At 44.5% G+C, this 22969-nt stretch overlaps 1 protein-coding gene across 16 annotated transcripts in view; it reads left to right on the top strand.

The window, feature by feature from the left end:
• Positions 1-22969, top strand: part of L3MBTL4 (L3MBTL histone methyl-lysine binding protein 4) — a 468276-nt gene that overhangs the window by 433139 nt on the left and 12168 nt on the right. For all 16 annotated transcript variants that reach the window (XM_063699409.1, XM_063699407.1, XM_063699408.1 and 13 more), the window contains one exon: positions 20163-20332. In XM_063699409.1, the coding sequence (XP_063555479.1) occupies positions 20163-20332 (170 nt within the window). The remainder of the gene's footprint in view (positions 1-20162; positions 20333-22969) is intronic.

Consider the following 22969-nt stretch of genomic DNA (forward strand, 5'->3'; position numbering starts at 1 on the left):
ATTAGCCTCACCTGAGAGCACATAATAACTGCGGAATCTCAGCTTTCCCCCCCGCCCCAATTCTGCATAAACAAGATTCCCAAGTGATCTGCCTTGCATGGTAGGGCTTGAGAACCTCTTTAAGGCCCACAGAGGGTCAAATTGGGTGGGTGGGTTGGTTGATTGATCAGTTTTTGTTTGCATGTTTGCTCTACAATGGTTTTACATCTATGGATTTAAACTGTCCTTCATTTAGCACACTGCTTTTAAGGGCCTGTTAATGTCATGCCATTAGGTTCTGGAGAGCACAACTAAATTATAAGTAAGCAAATACAGATTTATCTATATGGTTTTAAAAAATAAAACTTTCCACATACTGCTCATGCTGCATTCTGCCAACATTTTTTTATTTATATCTTTTTTCAGGATATTGTGCTAGTTCAGAGGTAGTAAATTAGCATTTTGTAGGCCATGTTTGGTCACATACATGATTGTTTGGACAACACAGTTTTGATAAATTTTTAATTCATTGCAAGCATTTAAAAATCAAGAGGTTTTCACATAGAAAGCAGATTTCTAACTTCTCTTGAAAACCAGGCAGCCCTGGGCCCACATTCCTGATGGCACAGTGGGCTGGAGCTGGGAGATCTCCTAGAAGTGGGGCATGTAGCCTCCAGTTCCCCACAGGCCCCCACCTCTCTGTCTCCATACTGGCCTCATAGAACCTAGGCGAGTAGTGGAAGTTCTCAAAGGTGCACCACTGGATGACTTGGTGGAGTTTGTCTCTTTCTAGTTACCTTCAGGGTCTTAGTATAGAAGCGCTCCTCACAGAAGGAGAGAAGAGAATGAACTGGTGGTAAGGACAAGTTACAGGACTCTAAGCTATGGTGTCTCAACCCTGGTGACAGGGACCTTGTAAAACTACCAGTTCCCACTTTCCATCCACACCCCTAGAAACTCTTTTAATTGGTATGGGCATCGCCAGATGCCCACATCTCCTCAGATGATTCTAATCTGACTTGACAACCCCTGATCTAGCCCACCTATATTACTTACAAAGAAAAGTGAAATGTGTCAAAAGAGTGATTTTTTTAAATGCATATACATACGTACATACATACATTGACTCATTACTCTGGACATTGATAATGTATGATAATTTTGTCTAGTGGCCTAACATTTACGTTACTTATCTACAGAAAAAAGAGTTAGCTAAGCAAATGAGTATTATATGCAAGATTGCTCCAACATGCTTTATAGAAAGTAGATTTTTTTAGTGATTTAAATTCAAACATAGACTTAAGCTAAATATAATTTACATTTTCTATTTGAAAAAACAAAGATTTGGAAGAGATGAGCAAGATCTGAATATATCATACAGGGCCCCTCCAACAATCGTAGAATTGTTTTTATCTCATGATCTGTTATCCCATAGCCTACAATTTTATTTGTATTTTAATTAGCTTGGAATAATTGTTTTGACTGTTGGAATTTAGCTGTGTATGACATAGAAGTATTCATCTAAGAATGACTTTAGAGGGTAACTTTCTGTGATGCTGCAGCTTAAATGGAAAACCACTTCCCTCCCAAGTCCACTGATTTGCTGATGGACTACGTTGTCTTGGCAAGTGAAATCTCTGCCATCTCTGGCAGCTCTTTCTGATTAGGGATCTGACAAGCACCTAAGTAATTCATGCAATGACTTTATGCAAGAAATTTCATTATTTCTAATAACTTACAGTGTTTTAATATTTTAATGTAATTATGCTTAATTATATATTGTAATATGCATTAGCAGAGCTTCATCTCTGGATCTAAGTAAAATACAACTAATGCAAAATTTTCTTCCAGTTTTTTTTTTAAACAGGGAATTAAGTCCTGAAGTGAAACTACATGCAAAGACAGCAAGCAATCTCTTGCCAGAGAAAATATTGGCGTAATAGATTTGAATGTCCTAGTTTATCAGTTCACTTTACTAAATCCCCAAATCATACACTGGTTTAATTTTTTTTTCAGAAGTTGTTTTGCTCACCTTTCCACTAACCTATTTTTAGTAAATTCTCTTTTGTCTTATGAACTTTTACTAAAAGGCAATCTGAGAGAGGGAGACATTGAGAAAGATATATCAAAGAATGTGATTTATGATAATGGCTGCTAAAGGTGGAGAGGGGAGGAGCTGGAACCAGTGCCAAGGTGAGGTTTGGGGATTTATTTATCTGTGTTGCTCGTTGTAGGAGGATGCTAAAGACAGATACAAGTAGCAAGAACTGAAATATAGCTGGCTCCTGTTGAGTGCATCCACACGTGGCCACGGGTCTGTGTGGGGTTTGCGAGCACATTCCCACACTGCTGGGCTTCGCCCCATGGTTGGGGCTGGAGTGAGGGAGGGGACAGTGCAGAGGTGTTAGATTAATGTGAATTTGTGAAGCATTATGTGGCTTTTGAGAAATAAACACATTTTAGAAGATCTTCCGTTCTCTCTTCTTCCTTCATTCCTCTTTTAACTTCATAGCACATTTTCCCTTCCCTAGGGAAGTCAAAAGAAGACGAAAGAAGGGAACAAAATAGGGGCATCAGACCCCTCTCCATCCTGAGCCTCCTACAAGCACTGATGAGGCAGCTGCTCCTTGAGATCGCTGTAGGCTTGGTCGCCTGAGGCTGGGGCAGACCTTCAGGGTCAGCGAAGCAGCAAGATGCAAAGGCACCACAGACAGCTCAGCCATCCCACTGATGGTGGGAGAGACCTGCTTGCTTTTTCATTTGGGAGTTACCTGCTCCCTGGCCTGGAGGAGAAGGGAGAAAACAGAAAAAGGAGTAATTCCTAACATTTGCATAGCACAATCTCATACAAGGGATTTAATTTCCTTAGCAATCCTATGTTAGTAACTGTGAAGCCTCTTAAAAAATGAGGCTATGGGAAGTCAGACGTCTGGATGAAGTTTCACAGCAAAGGCACAGTGTAGTTGGACTCGGGCCCATGCCCACTGCCCAAGCCCCTGTACATTCCTCTAGGCTATTGCATGGAAGGCACAGGCTCACTGGCATCGGTTCCAACCAGACAGACACACTCAGGCAGTTCCCCAATATAGGGAAGGCTCGCTCTGGCACAGAACTATTGGTTTTGTTTTTAGCAGAATTTAACAGTGCCTATTTTGAAATCTTTGCTTAAGGGCACATTTTAAAGTTTAAGAAAAGAAAAATTAACAGCCATCAAAGGCAATGAAGGGAGATGAAAACTCCAAGTTAGAAGCTCCCAAGGAATGTTTATTAAAGATGACCTCATCATATGATGTTGCATGCAAACACTGAAGTATAAACTTCATAGAGACGAAAAAACAGAATATTAAGTTAATGGAAAGAGCAGTGAAATGGAAGTCAGGTTCTGGGTTTGATTCCCACCTCATATCATTTGCTAGCTCTATGGCTTCTGAGGCAATCTGCATATCAGTTTCCTCATTTGAAAATGGGAACATGGTATAATATCTCACAAGACTACTGGGGTCTCAAATACCATCGTATATGAAATGACTTTAAACCTCTAGGTGAAAGGTATTCTCATTCATACATGCTCACTGGTTAGGAGACTGAGGGGAACAAGTCAAAGGCATGCATTCTTTCGGCCTCTCAGCACCTTCTTATTTCATTCTCAGGTAAATCAGCTGCTCCACCAATACAATTTTTGTGGATTGATTGCTTTCTCTGGCCAGGTCACTTTTCATTTCCAGACCTCAGCCAAGACTGCATTCTTGCTCAGCACCCCTGGTTGCTGGTCCTAGACACACCTGCCCAGAGTCATACCTGCAGTTGCCCTCTGACCCTCTACAGCATCCCTCTCCAAGATCCCAACCACAAAATACATCCTTTGAATTAGCTTCTCTCCTGGTCTATTTGTAGCATCATCCCCATCCCTCACTTCTACTGTGTGTGATCTCTGTTTTTTGTCCTCAACTTGAGCTGTCTTTCCCTAGTCTCATGCTCTAAAACCACCCCATAGACATCACACCTTAAGACTTTGCCCTTACTCCCAGGTAGGTAGGTAAATAATTCCCTCAGCATGTCATCTCCCTAAGCCCCTCATCTCCAGACCATTTTTTGCCTATTTGTTAAGAACCTTCCTTTATAACTTAAACATCCTTTGGGAATATAACATAGGGTCCAGAGCACAGACCTGGGAGCCAGGCAGCCTCATTAGGAGTCCTGACTGTGCTACCTTCGGGCAAATTTCTTAGGCAAATTCCATTCCCTTTTTGCGCCTCCTTTTCCTTACTTAAAATCCTTACAACAGTGCCTGGCATGTAGTAAGCACTGCCTGAGTGCTGGGCCATGAAGGACGTGTTCAGGTTTGGTCAGACAAAGGGAAGGAGGACTGGATTTTAGTTACTGGGAACAGAACAAGCAGAGATTTTTGCCCCAATATTTAATAATCTATTCTTTACCTGCAACATTATGTTACCTCCAGGGCTATTCAGGTCAGCCTTAACAAAAATCTGCCTTCCGGTTTCCCACTGATTCCCTAGTATCATCTCTCCCATTCTTGCCTCTGCTTCAATCCATTATGCACTTCTTTACCAGCTTGTGTTTCTCCTTTGTATCTCCACTCATTTGCTAGCACTCTCATTTGAACCTCGAGTAGGTAAGAGCTTTTTTCTTACATTTCAGAGCAGTTTATAAATAGGCTGCTTAGTTTCAGCCAGCAGGTACAAGCTTTCATTAAATTCTTCCTCCTTCCCATAGTGCTGTTATCTGGAGCTCCCAGGAAAAAAAAAATGGAAAAGTTGAGAATTATGTTTTCCTAGTCATTAAGACAGCATAGTTTGAGGCCCAAGCAGCAGTTTTTATTTTCCTTACCAAGAATTGACCAATGATTTTGACCAATAATCTATACCTATAAAAATTTTCCCTTCTGAAAAAAATACTCCTAAAGACACGTAGATCATTAGCTATGATTAAGAAAGCCAAAGTCCAAAAATAATTCAGAAACAACATTCAGATTCACTCTGGATGCAAATTACTCTAGCATATCAATTAATTTTCTCACCAAGAAAGAAATGAGAACATGAGCAGCAAAGCTACCTTTGATAGAAATAATGTATCAAGGTGGGGGAAGGGGGACTCCCTTTTCTGTTTAAAATCTGAAATGGAATTACTTCTGGAATATTTTAAAAACCTTCCCCCCCCAAAAAAATATTCAGTTATCTGAAGAATTTCCTGCATTGTGACAGCAACATAATTAAGTATATTTAACATTTTCTTTGGATTTCTATTCATCTGTCGTCATTTTCAGTTTTGAATAGCATAATGAAAGCCACTAAAAAGAGGAAGCCATTAAAGAGAAATCATTTTTCTGTGGTATATGAAAGTTGTCACCATAGTTTTAAGATGGGAAATATTCTACAATAAAGTATGGCTCAATAGTGGGATTCAGCAATACTATCATACTTCAGAAATGTGGCCACAATCATTTATCCTTGCATTCCTCCGAAGAATTACACCAGTATGTCTTAATAAATTTACACGGCCTTTAAATAAATTTCAGATGGGCAGGGTGCAGTGGCTCATGCTTATAATCCCAGCACTTTGGGAGGCTGAGGCAGGCAGATCACCTGAGGTCAGGAGCTCAAGACCAGCCTGGCCAACATGGTGAAAACCCATCTGTACTAAAAATACAAAACTTACTCAGGCACAGTGATATGCACCTGTAGTCTCAGCTACTTGGGAGGCTGAGGCAGGAGAATTGCTTGAACCTAGCAGACAGAGGATGCAGTGAGCCTAGATTACATAATTGCACTCTAGCCTGGGTGATAGAGGAAGACTCCATCTCAAAAAAAAAAAAAAAAATCAGATGATCTTGCCATTCCCAGGTTAGAATAAAATATGACACAATGAAGCCTCACTGTATCATTGAGGAGTGTTTAGTATGAGGAAATCAGCCTACAGAAAGACTGAAAAATCAGAGGCAGTAAGTTCCCTGAAGAGTCCTGGGCTATTTGGGAAGTGGGAGGGGTCACCTAGCCTCGGAAACTTGCTGTGTCTGGTTTCCATCACTGCCATTGTGTTCCGTCACTCCTCAATCCTGTGCTCAGTGTTTTCCCTTTCAAATGGTTTATTAGAGGCTCTGCAGAATGTTCCTAAATATTACCCATGATAACCAACAGGATCTTGAGAGTGTGCTGACAGCCTACTCGAGTCAGTCTTCTTCAATCGCTAGCTTCAGGAAAGTTGTTCTATTCCCTAACACTGTTTTTTTTTTTAATCCCCACCCACACAAACACACACGTTAGCAGCTTGCCTTTTATAGTTGATAATTAAGAAAAGGGTTGTGTTGGGGTTTCAAGTGTTGGTGTTACCACTGACTTCTCTAATTCACTAGCAGTGATCGGTTATCTATGACTGGGTAGTCTTTAAGCATTTGCTCCTTAAAATGTAACTGTATTCTAGTGACACCACTTCCACAATGGCTATTCCTGAAGTAGAAAGTAGCCGTGTAGAGAAAATTACTGATTCCAAATGCAGTTATTTCCCACAGCAGTGTAAAATAGGTTTGAATACAAGTGTCATTTACTTGAAGAAGAGGCTTACCATATCGTTACAAGTAAGGAGTTTCCTTCATGCTGGAAACGAAGGCCTTAATTTACAAGACTGTGTTTCCTTGTGACGTGAGCAACTTGAGCCTCCCTTAACAAAATTGCATCAGTTTTCATATTACTGTCCATGGTAGGAGTAAAAGACTTAAGGAAATTGTCATCTTTCTGCTGAGGTGATGAAGCCTTCAGCCCGTTTCCTCAATTGCCCCTCAGTTGTTACTGGCATTTCTGATATGATAGCTTTAAACCAGTTACTAAGAAATAATTACTTAGTAGTTATATTTACTAATATGGATAGAAAACATCATTTTCAAATTCTGCATCTTTTGGCATATTCACATAAATGTGAAAACATAGTAAATTAATTAATTTCAGGGTAAATCATATCATCTCTTATCCCTCTTAAGCATATGTGTGATGAATATAGTAGCTTTGATCCAATCTCTGGACTTTTTTAAAATAGCAATGAGATAGATGTCATTTTTGCAAGCTATTATGAGTATAAAATTAGCATCTGAAATGAACTAATTTATAGCACGTTTCTCAGTGTGTATTTTCTGAAAGTATGCCGTTGACTCTGTACGGGGCATTTTCCATGACCTCTGGGAGTCTGTATGAAACCCAGGCTTCTGAATGGCTCTGTCTGTGGTTTCTCTGCTTCTGTGCTTCTGCAAAAAATTCTAATTGAAAGGTGTGAATTTCATGTGACAGAGACCTTGCTTCAGACTAATTGAATGTTCTTGGCTCATATGCTGACCTGTCGTGAGGAAACAACCTCTGGCTGTGTCCACAGCTGGGTAGACCTGGGAAGTCTATTCTGCACTGTAAAGAAAGCCAGCAGCTCAATGAAGAGGCCAGATTGTTTAGGCCGTCTATCAAGTTTAAGAAAAGGGTGGGGTGGCAGGAGGTGGGCCAAAGTGCAGGGGAGTGGGCACCCTGTGTGGGAAGCAGGAGTGCAGGTCTCACTCCGGTGGGAGCTCGTAGCTCCACTAGCGGGACTCTCTTTAAATAGGAGGTTGAAACGCAACATAGAGGGGCTAATTCTATTCCTTCATTATCCCTTTGCTTCATAATTTGTTCTTTAACTTATGCAAGTTACTTGTTCCTGCCATTTAAACATTTCAAGTGTTTTGCTTTATTCTTCCTTTTTTTTCCCCAAAACACACACACACACACACACACACACACACACACACACAGAATATTGAAAGCTTTTTGTTCCTTTGACTGTTGATAAATTGGAAAAAGATATAGTGTCTGTGCATGTTGCATCAGGAGATATTTATTCTAGAAGAGAATAATAGATGACCGAACAGAATAGCTTGTGTGTGACTTGGAACTGGAGTTTCTTTTTTTAAAAAAAAAATTTTTTTTTTGAGATGAGATGTCACTTTGTCCCTCAGCCTGGAGTACAGTGGCACAATCGCAGCTCACTGCAACCTCAAATTCCTGGACTCAAGTGTCTTCGGAGTAGCTGGGACTACAAGCAGGAGCCACCAAGGCTGGCTTTTTTTTTTTTTTTTTTTTTCCTCAAAGAAAGGAGTCTTGCTATGTTACCCAGGCTGGTCTTAAGCTCCTGGTTTCAAGGGATCCTCCTACTTTGGCCTCCCAAAGCACTGGGGTTACAGGTATGAGCCACTGCACCTAGTCCTTGGAACTTAGTTTCCGACAGGACCTGAATCCCATAACGAAGAGCACAGAGCCTTTTGCATGTTTGATCAACCTTCAGTCTTCTTAAAAGTTAGTGTCATTCATTGTTTCTTTTTTCATAATTCTAATAATTTTTAAAGAAAAGACTGAAGTCTATGGAATACCAAGAATACTCATTTCTTTTACTTGTACAACAAAGAACTTTTCATAGTTCTAATAATTTTTAAAGACTGAAGTCTGTGAAATACTAAGAATACTCATTTCTTCTTTTACTTGTGTAACAAAGAAGACTAGCCTTAATTTTATTTTCTATTTGACCCATATATTTTCCAATCATCACAGCCCACTGTGCTTGCTGCCTGTAATTAGCAGAAGGTGAGACCAGGCCAAGGAGCCCAGAGAACACCAAGAGGTCAGTGGTGGGAGAGCATATTTGAGTACACACATTTGATTTGTGTGAACAGAGAGAAACCTGAAAAACAGGCAGGAGGGCCTCCTCAGAAAGCTAAGCAGAGGGAAATTTGGTGTGGGCACAGACACCTGGGCATGCTTCCCCAAGCAGCACAGCCAGCAATTGCCATCCTCCGCCTCACTAGCCTTGGTGTATGCAAGAGGGAACACAAATCAGCCCAGGCAAGGGCGGCTTGAGGAGCAACTCATCCTGTGTGCACCGCTGCTTCTGGCTTCTCTGCAAAGCCAGGAAAATGCTGGAAATATGCACAACTCCTACAAGAAGAAAATAGCCCATGAGCTACTTCTTCATTGAGTTTGCCCAAAAGTGAAATGTGAAAAGAAGTGCACAGGCCGGGCACTGTGGCTCATGCTTGTAATCCCGGCACTTTGGGAGGCCGAGGTGGGCAGATCACCTGAGGTCAGGAGTTCGAGACCAGCCTGGCCAACATGACAAAATCCTGTCTCTACTAAAAATATAAAAATTATCAAGGGGTGGTGGTGCACGCCTGTAATCCCAGCTACTCAGGCAGCTGAGGCAGGAGAATCGCTTGAACCCAGGAGGCAGAGGTTGCAGTGAGCTGAGATCATGCCATTGCAATCCAGCCTGGGCGACAAAAGTAAAACTCCGTCTCAAAAAAAAAAAAAAAAAAAAAAAAGCACAAACTAATTTATTTATACGTTTTCAACAAAAGAATCAAAAGTATACATTATGGTGTACACCTGAGACGGGGATGCTTTGTTTCACTTCCTGGGGGGAAACCTGGGCTCTCACCCTCCCGGAGTGGGTGGGATGACACGTGGCCTTAGGCCTAGGAGAGTTTCTGCTGAGAAGCAGGAAGAGCTGTCTGCAGGGTGCAGGGAGCACATAAGCCTGTGAAAACAGGTGGTTCCCAGAACAAGCCACTTGGCCCTGAGAGCACCCCACAACGCAGACTGACTTTTCTAACTATGTCTGTCAGCACGTCAGCCACTCCATGAGGGGAGCCCTCGGCGGTGCCTGGGAGCCAGCATCTGTGCCTGAGCTCTGTGCCAGGGACAAGGCAGCTTTCTGTGCCAGGGACAAGCAGGGTGAGCAGCAGCCCTGTTTTCCCAGAGAGGTGAGTGTGGCCCCTGGAGGCGACGTGTGCCTTTACTGCCTGCCAGGCAGAGCCCAGGTGGCTGTCATTCCTGTACCCTAAGGTGCTCCTTTGACTAGGTCTCCAAGGGTCCCACGCAGGATCCCTGGAAGCAATGTTTATTTTGAGATAAATCTGACAATACCTCCAGGGACCTGTCTTGAGATTCAGATGCTGAGTATTGCAACACAGAGGCTTACCTTGCTAAAGAAGAGACAACCCTTCTTTTCAGGATTATCTGGCCACACCCTGCCCCCAAAGTGTGACTTCTGCCTGTCACCTTCTAAACAGGAATGTACAGGCAGTGTGAGAAATAACCCACTATTGAAGGATTGGAGGAAAAGAATGCCCCTGGTGTGGTAGGCTCTGGGATCAGCACCCCAGCTCCACCCTGGGCTGCTGAATCACTTTTGTCAAGTTACATTGTGTCTCTGAGACTGCTGTGTTATCTGTCAGAGAGGGCTAATAGCACCATCCTTCATGAAGTCACTTGGAGTGAATAAAGCAGCTGATTAAGAGGGGCCCAGCACAGGCTTGTTCCCTGGCCTCTGGCAGGGATCATTCCATTTGATCCCAGCCTTGTCATTCTGATTGTACACTCCTGGATAACAGGCACGGTGCTGTGCCCTGGGCTGGCTGTGTGTCCACATGAGCCTGGGAACCTTGGAGACACACTGGACCTCAAGAGTTTTTTCAGTCAGGGGTCTCTCCGTTCAAGTTGACCCCTGCGGACCCTCTGCTCAAATGGTGTGCCCAGGGGTTGGGAATGGGGCACATTCCCAGAGAAAAGGGAGGCACAATCCATGAGGCATTCATTCATAGCATGCACAGAGTGAGGGGAGCTCCAGGCTTTCCTTCATCCAAGAAGGATCCACTCTTTTGCCCCTTCCCAAGAGTTATTCCTGCCCCGCTGGTTGTCAGCAAACAGCTATTGAGCACCTCTGTGTACCAGGTGCTATGCCGGGCGGTGGAGGTTACAAAAACAAATAGAATATGGTGTCTGCCCTCCCAGAGGTAGGTCATGCTCAGATTTTAAGGCTGATAACTTATATTCGTTCCCCTGCCCCTCCCGTTGTGGGAGTTGAGAGAGCAGCACGCAGACCTGCTCAGGCTTTTGGACTGGTTGCACTGCCCTGCACCGTAGGCCTGGGTGCCCATACAACCGAAGCCAGGGCTAACTTCTACATCCATTAGCTCCTCACAACCAGTGCTACATCTACTGTTGGAATTAAAGTACAATTAAACTATGTCCTCAGGCACTGCAATGGCTTATTTTGTGTCCTACTCACAGATGTATAAGGGAGTAGGGCCTTTCAGTTTTGTGCATGCCCAACCCAGCAGGGCTTGTTGCTCAGTATCTGCATGTGGAGAGCAGGGTAGGAAGTGACCAGGCAGGAGGATGCCTAAAAAGAAGAAACTTCAAAATAAGAGCCACTCCAGTCTCCTGGTCAGGTTGATGCTGGTGTTCATTCAGTTATGGTGTCTCCTCTGCCAGTAAAGGTCTAAAAATACATGCTGGGTGATTGGGGTGTAGTATCGATCAAAATAAGTTAATTAATGATGTCTCAAGCTGTGTGAAGCAGATAATAAACTAAAAGATTGCTCTCTAGCCATCAAAAAATAAGCTGCATGGAGGTCTTGTATTGGATGACTAACCTATCAAAAGTTACTATGGATTTTCCTGCACTTTTGTGAAGATGACCCCAGGGCTATCTGCTGCTCGTGTATGAAATTGAGGAGTGAGTGAGATTTCATGTCACAAACAATTCCCAGCCTTTTCAGCAATGAGTATATTTGACAAGTAAGACACCACAGGATAAAAACTCACTGTTTTCACTGGTGCAGAATAAGTCAGCATTTGCCACTGCCTTATCTATCCCTGCAGTACAATTCCTCTGAAGGCGCCACAGTCCCATTATGTGTTAGGCACCCCTGCCACACTGCACCATGTGTCAGGTTCACGCTCTGCCATGCAACTCTGGGGTTGAATTGGAAATGGCTGCCCTTGACTTCTTACTCTGCTCATGGGGGCTGAAAAAATAAATGGACAATTTCCATAAAGGGTAGCCAGTGGCAGGGTACCCAGGGGCAGCCTTGGGGAGGCAGGACTTACCTCCTCCTGGGCTGAGGGATGCCACAGAGGGTGATGAGGCCTGAGGGTGGCAAGGAGTCTGTGCCCCAGCCCAAGTGCTCTGGACAGGGCCTGTGCACCTGGAACCCCAAACCTCTGCGTCTAGAGAACCCTAAAGATAGACTTCTGGGATTGGGGATCCCTTGAAAGAGTGCTTGTTGGAATAGTATCAACAGCAGGAACTCAAACCCTGCCCTCAGGAATGAAAGCTGGAGGCTGAGCTCCTTCCTAGAGTCGTGACTGCCTCCTGCTCTAGGAAGTGTCTTATCTGCCACTTCCCTGCATATTAAGTGACTTATTCCCTCAGGATGCTACTGTGTTTGCCAATCAGCCCCTTGCAAGAGCCCGTATTGGGGCAGCAAGGCACAGGGAGCCTGATGCCCCAGGCCAGTCAGCCTGGGTGGGAGAAGCACAGAGGACAGGGGAGGCCATGGCAGCCCCTTGGGGAGGGAGGGAGCCGACTCAGTTCCTGGATGGAACCAAGGAAGGAGACAGAGATGTGCAGAGGTGAATGGAAGAGTCTGGGGCCTAGTTTGGGTAGCCACTGAGGAAACCATGAGGAGACGGAGGCCTGCCTGGAGGAACAGCCGCAGCTTGCAGGGAGGAGCTGGGCACCACAGGGCACATGCCCGCCTGGGAGGAGGGGCCTCTCAGTCCTCAGAGATGCCACTGTGTGGAGCAGGCAGCGGGGCTGAGGCTGGCCTGAGTGCAGAGGGACCACTTCTCCCTGGATGAGGGAGCAGGACTGAGGTGGGAAGGTTACCCATTGAGAGCTGTTGTAAAGCCTGACAGCCGGAGCCCCAAGGATCTGGCTGTCCCCTGGAGGTTGGAGAGGAATGCCTGAAAGATGCCCTCCGGAGTCCAGAGACTCCTAAACTCGGTTCCCTCAGTCCACCCTGCCAGGACACAAGCCCTGGTAAGGAAACAGCAGCTGGGTCGCCACACACTCCTTTAGCATTGAGTGATTTGGGGTTGGGCAGCGACACTTTTAGAGAAAGTGGCTCTAACTCTGAACAGTTCCTAACCTAGTTTTGAAAGTCATTCTTTGCTTTTGTAGTAAATGAAAAATATCCCTGCCTTCTGGCCTGCGTGCGTTCATTCAGCCTTCATTCATCCACTCAACAGGTATTTGTTGAGCATCAGTTATAAGCCAGACAAACACATGGCTCAGAGTCTCAGGGCAAATGAACCATGGAACCAACACAAGCACCCAAGTCATCCCCCAGACAGACTCTTCCGCTCCTCTAGACTGTCCATGACCTCCTGTCTTCATGCCTTCTGTTATTGGATTTCTGGGGCAGGGTGTAATCCAGGCTACTCAAGCCCTGTTATCATTACTCCACAAGAGTCATGTTAATTGGATCCAGCCACCCAGCCTCTTCCTGCACCCAGGGTGGGTCTGGAGAGAGGCCATGGGCTCAGCACTCTTCTGGACACACACCATCCCAGCAGAAGCAGAATGCTGGCTACTTACAGAGTTTGAAAGTTTCTACTGGCCGTATTTAACGTAATCAGAAGAAACAAGTAAAATTAGTTTTGACGACATATTCTATTTCACCCAATAGATCCAAAACATCATTTCAACATGTAAATCAAGATTCAAAAAATTATTAAGGAGATATTTTACATTCTGCTTTTTCTACTAAGTGATCAAAATACAGGAGGTACTATAGCACATCTCAGTTTGCACGCTTCACATTTCAGGTGCTCTGTAGTGTGGCTAGTGGCTACTGTTATTGGATAGTACACAGGTGTGGGGCATCCAAGGCTCTTCATTCAGCTTCTAACCCTCTCGATAGCCCACTAAGCAGTGGACAATCTCTGACTCTTGTGTGCTTCATCTCCCATATTTATATAAAATTGGTTAAGAGACTGCTTGTGATGAGGGAAGACCAATAGCTAAAATTAGAAAACTGCAGATATTCGTTTATGAATTCTGGATAATAAGGGTATGAGAAACAGAAGACAGTGCAGCAGACAGGCCATGCCCATGTCTGAGGAGCAATATGACTTGGCATCTAAGAAACAGCATGTGCTGAGTGCCTGCTGTCAGAGAGAGGAGCGTTCCTGAGGAGCTCCTGTTCCCATACGGAAATAGACAGTTGTCCTGCACATCATGGTGAAGCCTCTCTTCTTCTGCTTTTTACTTTTGTTTTGTGGATAAAGAAATGGAAATGAAGGGGAAGGAGTAGACTCAGAAGCATCAAAATCAAGAGAAGAAAGTGCAGCTGAGAAATGATAGCTTCAAGCACGTTCAGTACGCAGGGCATGAGAACAGGTGATCGTGGGAAGAAAACAACATTCCCAGCTGAAAAGCCATCTCTGAACATTTCCTTGCTTCTCCAGCAGAAGTCACTATGGAAGCACAGGGCCTGGGTGGAGTAACTTCTCAGTCAGTGCCAGATGAATTGATGGGACTTGGTCGGTGACTGTCACAGATTACACAGTGGGTGAGAGCAATCACATAATTGGATTTGGGGACCGACTGCATTTTTTTTATTTCCTCCTTTTTGCAGCAGAGAACACAGTAGAACTGCTACCCCTTTCATTGAAGAGAAGGTTACTTGTGAAACGGGTCTCCGTTTTTAGTGGGATTAAAAATAACTCAAGGCCCAGTCATGCAGACTGTGGTTTACCATTTATGACTCACTTGCTTCAGTTTTGTTTTGTGAGGCTTTTGTGAAGAAACAGCCATATTTTTAAAGAACATTTCCATAAAGGATTTTCCTTCTCGTTTGTCAGGGTAGAGCAGAGGTGGGAAGGATGAGTGAGAGGGCAGAGAAGAAATCAGGGACCTACCATTATGTTATTTTCAGACAAAATTAAATCCTTTAGTTTCTAAAAACTATTCTTCCTCTTTTAAAAAAAAAAAATAGAGACAGGGTCTCTCTGTCACCCAAACTGGGATGCAGCGGTGCGATCATAACTCATTGCAGCTTTGACTTCCTGAACTCAAGTGATCCTCCTGCCTCAGCCTCCCAAGTAGCCAAGACTACAGGTGCATGTCACCATGCCCAGCTAATTTTTTCTTTTTTGTAGAGACAGGGTCTCACCATGTTGTCAAGTCTGGTCTTGAACTCCTGGCCTCAAGCAATCCTCCCACCTTGGCCTCCCAAAGTGCTGAAATTACAAGTGTGAGCCACTGCACCTGGCTGAATACTTTTCTTTTTAATCTGTGGAATGGGAAGCAGACGGTGCTCTGCCTTGTGTCGCAAGTCTGTTTGGTCGTTTCACTGGAAAGGCAGCCCTAGGTCACACGCTGTCCACAACTGGCAGGTCTGGCTGTCTCAGGCACTCTGGAAAAATTGGCTTTCCCCTGGCTGTGGCATTCTCACTTTTAAAGGCAGATAGACTTACCAGTGGACTTGCATCTCATCAAGGAATCAACCAGATTCCAGTGTGTTGTTTATTGCCTCTGTAGGAAGGGCAAGCAATGACTTTTCTTTGGAGATGGGTTACTCCTCTCTGAGTGCTGCTAGACTCAAGATCCATGGCCAAGTCTTCCAGTGCTGTGGTCCAGGGCCTCTTGGGACCCTGCAGCTGGACACAGAGCTGAACATATCTGAACATATTGGCCTTGGAAACTTGAGGGTGCAGTATATCTGTAAGCACCTTGAATGAAATCTTTAAGCTCTTCATCATATATTTTTTTAAAGGCCATAAAATCCAAAAGAAACACCCATAGCAAGGAAAATGGTAGCAAAACAATTCTTTCAACCAAATCCCCCAATGACAAACCACTGACGTTACAAGTTTTATGTATTCTGTCTTCTAGAAGGAGAAGGCATCCTACACGTAAGGATATCTTTATTTATTGTCACATTGGTGTTAGAGGCAAAGGCAGTATTACATATACATTTCATTTTCTGGTGCAGGGAACATTTTGATTAATTAAAATGTTAAAACCTCCAGTAGGAGGGCTGCTTTTGCAGGCTGAATTTCCTTGGCTGACTTTTAGGGGAGCTGGATAGGAGTCATGATGGCAGTGAGGTCGTGCAACTGGGAAGCATCTCATGTCCTTCAGCTGTGTTAGGTGGAAACAGGGCTGTGATGCCAGCTCTGGTGGATGAAGTACACAAGTGACCCTTCTGCCCTGTCATTGTGGCAAATATCCTTATCAAATCTGGAAGGCTCCATTTACCCAAAGTGCCCAAGATAGAAGAATCTGATCCGTCTGATTTGATGAGAATGGTTTCTGGAAATGGTCTATGCCTTCATCATCAGCTTATGTTCTTTAATTTATTAACAACTTTTTAGTGAGTATCTGATGTGACATAAATCGTGCTGGGCTTTGTAAAAAAAGTTAAAATCAGTATATTCGCATATTACAAAAATTTATGCAAATTTTAAGTGGATATTTTCAAAAGTGTAATTTTATGCACAGAATTTAAAAGAATGCAAATCACCCTAAATTTTAAAAGCCTGTCAACAGTCACATAATTTCTAAGCTGGCAGGCCAAGAGCATTTTAGCATCTGACACGGTTGCCACACATCGGCAACAGGCTGCCTGAGAAGCAGATGTCCACCCTGCAGTGGCAGATCTCACTTCCTTCCACTAGCACTTCTGCAAATGATTTCAGTGGCCACTGCACTGTCATTCCAGGACCACTCAGGTGTGAAATCTGAACACGGCCCTCAAGACCCTGAATCTCAGTCCGGATTTCACATTTTGTAAGTTTCAGGCACATTAGCCACACTGGCTTTGGAAGTGGTGTATGTCCCCACATTCACTATCATTACAACTTAAAATACCTTTATAACTTGTAACAGTAACATAATATCTGACATGTATTGAACACGTTATGTACCAGGGGCTGTCCAAATCACAACTCAGTGAGGTATAAGTTTTGCTCTTACTCCATTCTATTCTATTCTATTCTATTCTATTCTATTCTATTCTATTCTATTCTATTCTATTCTATTCTATTCTATTCTATTATTTTTTGTCCCCCTCCTATTACCCCATTTTAGAGTTAGAAAACCTTGATATGTAGAAATTAAGTACCTAATCCCAGGTCACTCAGCTATTATGTAGGGAGATCACTAGGCCACAGAGCTCCTGAGGCAAGTACACACAAGCATTTTTTCAGCTAGAGCTGACTATCCCTCCCCAAAATCATCAGCTGTAGAAGACATTAGACCTGCTAAAGGGTACAAAAAAGGCAAAACAGCCCCCGCAAAACACTCCCCAAATGCAAATTAGTCTTGCTTTGTGTTAATTTAGAATCAGGCCACTTCCCTTTCTCAATCCTGACCTCAAGAGGTTTGCAAATCGCAGTTAAAGTAGTACCTGCCACTGAGTATTCACAACACGCTGGGGACCTTGCCAAGCACCTTCTGCAACTTCTCCTTTTTCCTCACACCAGCCCTGCATGACAGACACTGTCACCTCCAGGCATGTCTTAGAGATGACAGAATAGTTATTCCAGATTCCCTATCCAGGGACTCCCTCCTAGACCAACTCAGGTCTTTATGAGTTTTCAAAAGCTCAACTTTCAAACTTTCTGTCTCATGATGTACAATTGATACGGTAAAATTGATAATAGTAAAACATTATCTGTGTTCAACATATAACAGATTCTGGCAAGCATTTCCCAGAACTTGAGGTTGCCTGTAAACAGACACAAGCCCTTATGCCTAGTGAAAACTCTGAACCCCAGGTAGGGGATCCACAGCTCAGCAAGTGCCTGTAGGTCTTTCCCCAGTGCCCATGCAGGACTCCCTTTGGCATATAGAGCCTATTCCCCACAGCTTTCCTGCACTCCCAAATTCAGTTTTATTCAGGCTTCCCTTCAAATAGTTTGATTTAATAGGGACACAGGTAACTGTATTCAAGAGCCATAGATAATATAAAGCCAACCTGAGTTCAAATGCACAGCATAAAGCTAGAACTCCATCTCTTTCGTTGTGACCTAAAGGCCATCTTGCTACTTGGACTAACTGAATTCCGCATCTGTCATCTTCCAGAGCCCAGAACCAGCCCTGAGAGTGGCAAGCAGTGGACTGAGGAGCCCCTGGACTGTTCAGCCACACATTAGGTGTCTTTCCAAGAGTCTGCCCCAGCACCCAAAGCAGATAATTTGCTTCCAGAATTATGGTGTGGGAAATTTTCCTGCTGGGGAGCACACAGCTTTCTGGTTTTTGTGTGTCTTTTTTTCTTTTACATTTTTAATGACTTCAGCTTTCCTTTGGGAATCACAGAAATCTAATCACCATCCCTTGACATATTTGTTCTTCCAATATATAAGATTCATTCACTGTGTCTTTTCAGAGTCCTGTATATTTTGGGAACTATGCATGATTAATTTACCCAGGGCATGAGTTTGAGATACATATATGTTGAGTTTAAGTCCACACTATTTCAGCAAAAACAACATATTGAGTGATGTGGTTATTCTTTTCCAGAATACAGCCCAGTTTTGGCCCAGGTCTTAATCCCTAAGAGTGCAGGGCTTTAACTCCTGGCTTCCCAGCAAGGTCTTGATCATTTCTGTGTCACTGCAACTGCAGACTGACCCTGTGACTTTCCCACTCCGGGTTTCAAGGGCTTGTTTTGTACATGCCCCTTGTCCAGCCTGACAACTTCATTAAAAAACATTCACATTTGCCAACATACTGCCTTTTCAAGGAAGATGTGAAGTTTCCTTTCAGAACCTGCAGGCTTACATGCTGTTGGCTGAACTACACAGAAGAGATAACCTATTTACATACTAAAAAGGTCAGTGTTGGACAATCAGCAGTTAGAGATGAATTTGCTGCTGCTTGCACCTGGAGCATAAGAATTGGGGAGAAGCTGGCAATTTTGCTGTCTCTTTATCTGTGTAGACAGCAAGCACTGTTAAATATGAGGATGTCTGTTCCGATCCACGAGAGTGGTATTGCACAGAGAAGCCCAGTGATGGACAAGCTCGCTCATAGTTTAGAACCTTTCTGATTACTAATGAGTATATGTGACTGTGATCATGCAGGTCAGCCTCACCTACTAAAAGCTGTAATTAATTTGAGGTGGAAATATTTGCATAATGGTTTTTCAGATTCTGTTAGTAAAACAAAAACCATCATAATAGACCTTAAATTATGTGGCTACCGCTTATTTAACCTTCTCTTTGCATTATAAAAGGTAGACTTCTGGAGGGCTTAAAACATTTCCTTTTGTGGTCCTTTCAAAGTCTCTTCTAATATCAGCAGTTTTATTTTGCTAATGTGTGTTGACATCTTAAAGGACATCTTAAAGGACATCTTAAAAGATGTCCTTATAAAGGCATTGGTTTTCTCTGAAATCTCTATAATATTTTTGCTCCTTATCCATTTGTAGATTTAAACTAAATAATTAGGGAATTGAGACCTTTTCCTTAAATGTTGGGATGTAACATAAGAGTAAAGTCACTTTTGAAGACAGGAAACCAGCACAGAAGGCTGTTGATAAGTGTGGGGCTGAAGTGCATGGAGATCCCGTTGAAGTCTCACTCCTTGGTTGTAGCAGCCAATCTTGTGCAAACAAACAGACATTGTCCTTTGTACTTTATAACCATGGTACATTCAGAGCTGCTCAGAAAAGAGCACCCCATCTAAGAGTGCCTGTGTTAGGGAGGTCATGTCTCAGCTTCCGCTGCTTTCCAAAGTCCCTGGCTGCCAGAGGATGTCACCCCAGGTGAGGTCATGGTGCGCTGCTGGGGATCTGCAGCAGCAGCAGCTGATATCACCCAGCTTCTCCTGGGGACCCTTGCTACATGTCATGTTCAGTATCACTCAGGGGATTTATGAAGCCAGATGTGGACTGAGGCTCATTCTGTCTTTAGAGACTCATGAGGCTGTTTCCAGGAAGAAATTATTCTTTGTGTACATACACATCCCAGATGGTTTGGTGTGCCAATCTGCTTAGTAGTCAAATTCTGCATGGTTCCTTGATTCCTCTGACTCCTGATTTAAGGAGAGAGAAGCCAGTGGCAGTGACAAGCGAGCCCTTCATTGGCCATCAAACAGCATCTCATAGAGATTATTTGAATGTGGCTGGCACACAGCCACAGTCTTCTGGGCATGGGTAACATCTGTCTTCTATGACCACTGCTCAAAAACAGACTGGTGGCATAGGGTATGCTTGGGGGTGATGCTGTACGATCAGAAGACGCGGGTTCTGGTGGTGCCTGCACTTTCCCTCCCCTGACTTGGGCCCTCTGGACTGCGGGGCTGACGCAGCAGTGCTTGCTCACTGGGAGCCTGAGCCTCACCCCACCCCACCTCTCTTACAGAATACTCAGCAGAGCAGGCGCAGCAGGTGCTTCACCAGTCAGTGTTCATGTCCACGGTGTCAGCTCACCCTTTTCGGGACCTTCCCCTTGGCAGGGAGCAACACTGCAAGTTGCTTCCAGGCGTGGCTGACATCCGGGCCAGCCAAGTGGCACGTTGGACTGTGGATGAGGTGAGTGGAGCTGCTGGGGGCCAGGGCTGGGGTGTGCCTGCTGCTGAGAAATAGACGGAAGGTGCCCACTGACCATTCTTTGATGTCTGGGACAGCGCCCTTTTTCTCTTAGGCATCGCATCTGCCATGTAAACTTTAGAACCCAAATTAGAGGGAGAAGCCAGATATGATTCTGAGGAGATGAGGAAAGCCCACCACTTGCCCAGATGGTTTTGCACCTCCCCTCCGCAGCCTTATTCCAGTGCCCCCCGAGGCCCAGAGCTATCAGGTGGGGCTAATTCAAGCAGAGGGGCTTAAGCCTCCAATTCCATATCAGAGATTTAATTTGGGCAAGCACAAATGTGCAAGCATCTGAGGCTTGCATCCTAGCCACGTGTGCTCTGGGAAAGGTGCCCAGCCCAGGACATCCTGCACCTCAAGGATCCATTTGCCAGTTGCCCTGTGGTCTTATGGGATCCAGGCACACTCATGGCAGAGCAGGCCCCTGCTGCAGGTTTGCTCATCTAAAGCTACAAGATGAGCAGGCCCACCTTCGCTTCATTTATAAAGTATATTTGGTCACAACATTGTATGAGAAGCTGCACAGAGGGGACAAGTTGGATCAGATTTCATTATAAACATGCCTTACAATATTGGTTATTTTACATTTTATTTTATTTTATTTAGAGACAAGGTCTTGCTCTGTTACCCAGGCTGGAGGGTAGTGGCATGATCATAGCTCACTGCAGCCTTGAACTCCTGGACTCTAGTGATCCTCCCACTTCAACCTCCTGAGTAGCTAGGACTATAGGCATGTGCCACCACACCTAGCTAATTTTTTTTGTTTTGTGGATACGGGGTCTCATTATGTTGCCCATGCTAGTCTCGAACTCCTGGCCTCAAGCAGTTCTCCCACCTCAGCCTCCCAAAGCACTGGGATTACGTGCAGGAGCCACCTTGCCTAGCTTCAATATTGATTATTAATAAGGAACAGTTAAGCCCCATTGCTTTACAATAATGCTGTAGAAATGCTTCATATTTAAAATGTATTATTTAAGGAATGTACCACTTACCTGTAATTCCTTTTGATAAAGATACTGTTTTTTACTAGTCAGGCCTTAGAGAAACTGTTTTTTAAGTGAAGGAAAACCCTGGGTCACTCTGAGGGCAAGATTAGAGCTACAGCTGCGGTTAAATTAGTCACACAATGTTCCTGGAGCACTTACTTCAGTCAGCTTAATCTTGGTTTAAGTCCGCCTTCCCAGCCTTGGGCCAAGGAACAGGCAGGCCAAAGCCCACCGAGAAATTGGAGACACTGAGTGTGTCTCCTCTGCATTCTTTGTCGCTGGGCTCATGGTCCCTGGCATCATGGCCCCAGTTCCACTCCCACCTGTGTGTGCAGAGCAACAGAGTCCAGATCGTGAGGAACGTGGTGGAGAAGGCAGAATTCTGGGCATGTCTCTGCCCAGCTTACAACAATCCCTGGCTCCCCCTGGCGCCCTTCACAAGCCGTGAAGTCCCCTTTTCCGCCCTTGCTTGTCCTGCCATTCTTGCCCTCCCCTCCTGCCCCAGGGAGTCCTGCTGCCCCGGCCTGTTCTTACACTCAAAGAGTCCTGCCTTCTCCCACTCTGCCCACTGCCAGCAGCAGCCTGGGGCTCCATGCTCACTTCCAACTCTTGCGGATCCTCGGTCTGAGCCAGAGGTCACCTCTGGCAGGGCATCTGCACTCTGGCCTGACCTCGCACTCACTTGGCATGACATCTTGAGAACCCCTCACTACACTCTGCACTTAATAAGCACCCGGTAAATGTGTGTTGAATGAATGTTGAATGACAAGGAAATCAATTGTGAACTGAATTTTGAAAAAAAAATGGAATGTATCTAATGAGAAACAAAGAAGGGAAGCCATTTCAGTTGATGGGGAAACAGAGGCGGTTGCATGGAAATGAGTTTCACAGACTTAGTGATGGCAGACGTGCACCACGCCCTGTGCAGGCATTAATCATGATAAACCAGCTATATGAATATAATGACAGTAAGGCAGATACTCGCTTTCCCATTTTACTCATGGGGAAGTTGAGATACCCAGAGACGAAGTGACTTGCATCAGGCCACAGTCAGAACCAGGCCATGAGCTGACTTCCTGCCCACCATGCTCATTGTGGCCCCGGGCACAGACGAAAGTGACCCAGGACCGGGAGATGGGCCTGGTGTGAAAGGCCTCAGAGGCAGGGGAGAGGGTGTGCACAGCCCACAGTCTGCTGGACAGAGCCGTTCTGGGTTCTTATGCGGAAAGTCACTTTGTGAAGATGGCGTTTCAGGAAGATGAGAATTGCACAGATCTGTAGAGAATAAGGTGAGAAGAGGTGGAGGAGAAGGAGACACCCAGGAAGTGGAACCATCAGGGCCTTGGTGGGGCGCTGCCAGGAAAAGAACTCAGATTCAATAGACATTTCAAAGGCACAGGCAGTAGCACAGGGAGGTAGATCAGACATAGAAAAAGAAAAAGTGAGATGCACCAAATGTGATTCCATTTATAGTCTCGGCACTAAACGGTTTAGTACTTAATTGGGGTAATAATATGTGAGAGCTGAAAGACCCAAAGAGTTCATCTGAAGGAATGGGGAAAGAGTGGTGCCATTAGAAGTGAAATTTGGG

Source organism: Gorilla gorilla, chromosome 17, assembly GCF_029281585.2.
Source record: "Gorilla gorilla gorilla isolate KB3781 chromosome 17, NHGRI_mGorGor1-v2.1_pri, whole genome shotgun sequence".
In the NCBI taxonomy this organism is placed as follows: domain Eukaryota; kingdom Metazoa; phylum Chordata; class Mammalia; order Primates; family Hominidae; genus Gorilla; species Gorilla gorilla.